This window comes from Semicossyphus pulcher, unplaced genomic scaffold (assembly GCF_022749685.1).
Source record: "Semicossyphus pulcher isolate SPU_LCO1_2020_fin unplaced genomic scaffold, fSemPul1.0.p SCAF_7, whole genome shotgun sequence".
Classification (NCBI taxonomy): Eukaryota; Metazoa; Chordata; class Actinopteri; order Labriformes; family Labridae; genus Semicossyphus; species Semicossyphus pulcher.
Window position 1 is genome coordinate 10,884,551 of NW_027211748.1, and position 3,660 is coordinate 10,888,210.

Here is a 3,660-nt window from a genome sequence, read left to right on the forward strand (position 1 = left end):
CTGCTCTTTAATTAAGGATCAGTATTTACTGCCACTGAGCTAATGGCCGCTGGTCCAAAGGCCTCAAAGAGAAGAACTCTGCTTGTCCACAATGCAACTATGTGTATGTTCTGTTGGTTAGAAGATACGTGTTTTTTAATTGTCCCTATGCTGAGGTTCTTTTTAAAACCTTGGGACAAAAGCCAAACCAAAGAACCACATTAACATTTTCTTTCACCATTTATTAATTCACCAAATACAGTGAAAATGGCATCATAATATACAATGACTCATTCTTAGAATGTCATGACATTTTTGTTGCTTTTTTGCTTCATAAAACGATGTTTCATTATTGAAAATATTAAGGTTTCATGCACAACAAACCATATCCAGTTTCTTTAAAATAATGGTACAAAATAAAGAAAATAAAAAACAAAAAAAACTGTAATGTCCAAAATCGGTCAAATAACAACGTGTTATTTGAGGATACTCGTAAACAGTGCAATATACTCTAAAACTGCCATTTTCTAACAAATTCATCAACGAAGCTCAAGTCACAGTATACGATTTCTTAATAATAGTTTAACATTGATGTGTGCAAAAACCCCAGACACATTCAGTTAGTCTTTAAAAAACTCGACCTCTGATATAGAACGAGACCAGCCACCAGAAATCTCCGACTCGCCTCCATGAAGCCCAGTCTCATTCTGTATATCCGCTCTGAAGTAGAAATATTTTTGTTGATGAATTGTAAGACGATAGACTAGCATATCATTTAAATAACAAATATTTAGATATAAAAATACAAATATGACTTTCGTTAAAAAGAAGCGTGCCAGGGTAAGAGAAGTGGCACCTGCGTTGGCACCGGAGTGAAAGTTCATGCAAATAGATGGAGAAAAAACTTAGAGAGGACGAAACACGAATAATAGCTAAATTAAAAGAACCAAATTATCTTTTTTTTCCATCAATTTCATGACTAATATTTTAAACATTTACTATAATCTCCACCTCTCTGCTGGCCTCTGTAGATATCTGAGCATTTGAGAAATGCCAAACCAAAAAAAAAAGAAAGAGGAAAAAATAAAGATATGTGCCGTGTAAATCAGCTACATGGAGGTGCCATCCTGCACCTTTAACCACTGATGGGTGATTGAAGAAGAAGAAGAAGATCGTAGCCTGTGGTCCAGTTTGAAACTGTGACCTAATGCTCTTTAAGGGCCAGAAACAAATAGGGCCGTACTACAGAAAATATTAACATTGCACCATCCTCGGATATATGTTTTTACATACAACAGATCTCCTCTATTTAGCAGACTGGAGAGTTTGGTTGGTCTGTTTTTTTAAAAAGCGTTAGCAGCAACAGGAATGCATTGGACCAGTGCTGAAAGGACAGCTCCCTTGAATGCACCGCCGCTGACTGAATCAACAAAGCAAAGCCTAAAGGAGAAGGGGGAGGAGGAAGAGGGGGGAGGAAGAGGAGGGGGGATGTCTGAGAGCTTAGCCTACCTACTGTACAACTTATTGAAATAGGGCTGGGATTTTTCGCTTCAGCCTCCAGTTGCAGTATTTTGTTGCTTACAGCGCGTTTGGAAAGGACAAAAGAGATGGTCGTGAAGTAATGACAAGTTCATCCATCATTAAAGTCAGCAGAGGTTGAGATACAGAGCAGAGTCCGCCATCTCAACATCGTGCTGCGCAGCAGTAGTTAAAATCGGGATTCGTTTGGAGAATTGCCAGCAATCCCATGATAAATCTTGGTCTCTTCCAGAGTCTCTCTCTCTTTCTTTCTCTTCCATTCTTTCTTCACCATCTCAATTCTCTTCCTTTAGCCTTCTCCATTTTCCCTCCTTTGCCCTTTTTCCCGTTTTCCTTTGCGTCAAGCCATCCTCGCTTCGTGCCGTCGTTTTCTCCTGCAATCCTCGAACATGCACAGCCGACAAGTGCTTCAAATCGGTGATCAAAATTAAAAAAGTCTGCAAGGCATCGTTCATGTTTAAACGCCAGGTGAAGACTTGTCTGTCATCCCCTTCAGGACCTCGTCTATTCGGTCGTCCTCGATCACCACTGTGGGGGAGAAAAGGGGGAAAAGAGGATGTTTACTGAGACAGCTTTTAAAACCTTAATTAATTGTGATTCATTGTGGGTCACGATTTCTTTCCATTATGGCTTCACGTTCATGCCCTTAGTGGAGGGGAAATGGCGCACTTTAAAAGCAAGTGAGGGAAAATGAGAGTGTTGCAGGTGAATAAATAAATAAATTAAAGCACTATTGCAAATGCCCACATCGAGTACGCGCACTTGGTGCATAAAAAAACAACTCATTCCAGATAATGGCGACGAGTCAAGCTTTTATCCTCACAGTTAAACCCTATTGTTTGATGGGGTGTGTCCGTGCGTAAAGATAATTTCTCGCTCGTGCGTGAATGTAAACAGTCTGAGTGCAGTCGAGAACAACACACTCCCGTTTTAATTAACCTTGTGGTGCATTTTCAAAGACTTGTATGGAGTATTTAACATAGAATACGACACATTAAGTGATATTTTTGCTTTCATACCACAATAAGCGCTCCACAAGTCCCTGAATATTTTGGAGGCTTCCAATATTCTTACATTTTGCTGTTCTTTACGAATAAACAACTCTGATCGTGTGTAAATGATGGTGACAGCATGTCTAAGTGTGACTCCTTTATTTTAACCATCCTTTACCTCTCTTGGCTCGGCCGATCTGTCCAAGCTTCGGGGGTCTTTTCCCCTGCGACGAGGAGAAAAAGGCGCTTGTGTCCTGCAGTCCGCAGCTAAAGGACATCTGACTGACCTCGCTGTCCGCCCCGTAGCCGCTCATCTTCCCCTCGTTGTATGGCAGCACCTCGGACATTGTGGCACGGTGGAGAAGGATTACAAAGTAGACAAAAGACTTCCTTTATGAGCTTAAAGCAGCCGTAGATCCGTTTTTAATGCAACCTGCAGCGGCTGTCTCCTGTGTGGATCCTTTCTGTGCGTAAGTCGACGTGGATCGAAGAGCACCGAAAGTCTGAAGTCCCGGTGTTGTTGTCTCGCGGTGGTCTCTGGTTTGTGTTGCAGCTGCAGGCAGAGACAGAGTGTGTGTGAATCAGAGAGCTGTGTTCGCCTGTGTTGCTGGCTGATGTCTGCTGAGGGAAGTGGGAGATCCCGGGATCATAAAGGAAACCCAGGCAGAGCGGTGAAGTCATCCATCCGGGTTTGAAGCGCGCGCGCGGGCGTGTGTGTGTGTGTTTGTGTGTGTGTGGTAGGGGACTCCGAGTGGTGGAGGAGCAAGAGTGACACCAACAGGCGAGAGATGGAACTGGAAAAGTGAAGGAGCAACACTGAGGCGGGTTTGAAGCTTGGAGACTTTTCTTAATGTTTTACTGACATCTTTTACAACAGTAAAATGTGAATGTGGGACATTTACATGAGTACTCTTCAGTAGTGGCACTTACTGATTAAAGATCTGGTTGTTCTTTCATTGATTGTACAGTATGCTGCATTTGCAATGGAGAGTGTTTGACAAAGACAGCAGTACTGTCTATTTCATAAGACAAGATAAGAACATATGAAATAAGATCTCTTAACTAAAGGGGCACTAAAGTCTACTGGTTATGCACATACTGTAAAAGATAGTTGACTCATGTTTAAAATAGCAGAAAGTCTTATGGAGTC

General features: G+C 41.9%; 1 protein-coding gene across 1 annotated transcript; it reads right to left on the minus strand.

Annotated features, from left to right (window-relative positions):
- Nucleotides 1-206: 206 nt before the first annotated feature.
- On the minus strand, nt 207-3,147 carry camk2n1a (calcium/calmodulin-dependent protein kinase II inhibitor 1a). Its single transcript, XM_069685392.1, has 2 exons — nt 2,689-3,147; nt 207-2,046 (listed from the first exon to the last, which is right to left on the minus strand). The coding sequence occupies exons 1-2, from the start codon at nt 2,855-2,857 to the stop codon at nt 1,976-1,978; spliced, it is 240 nt and encodes a 79-aa protein (XP_069541493.1). The 5' UTR covers nt 2,858-3,147; the 3' UTR covers nt 207-1,975.
- Between the last annotated feature and the right edge of the window lie 513 nt (nt 3,148-3,660).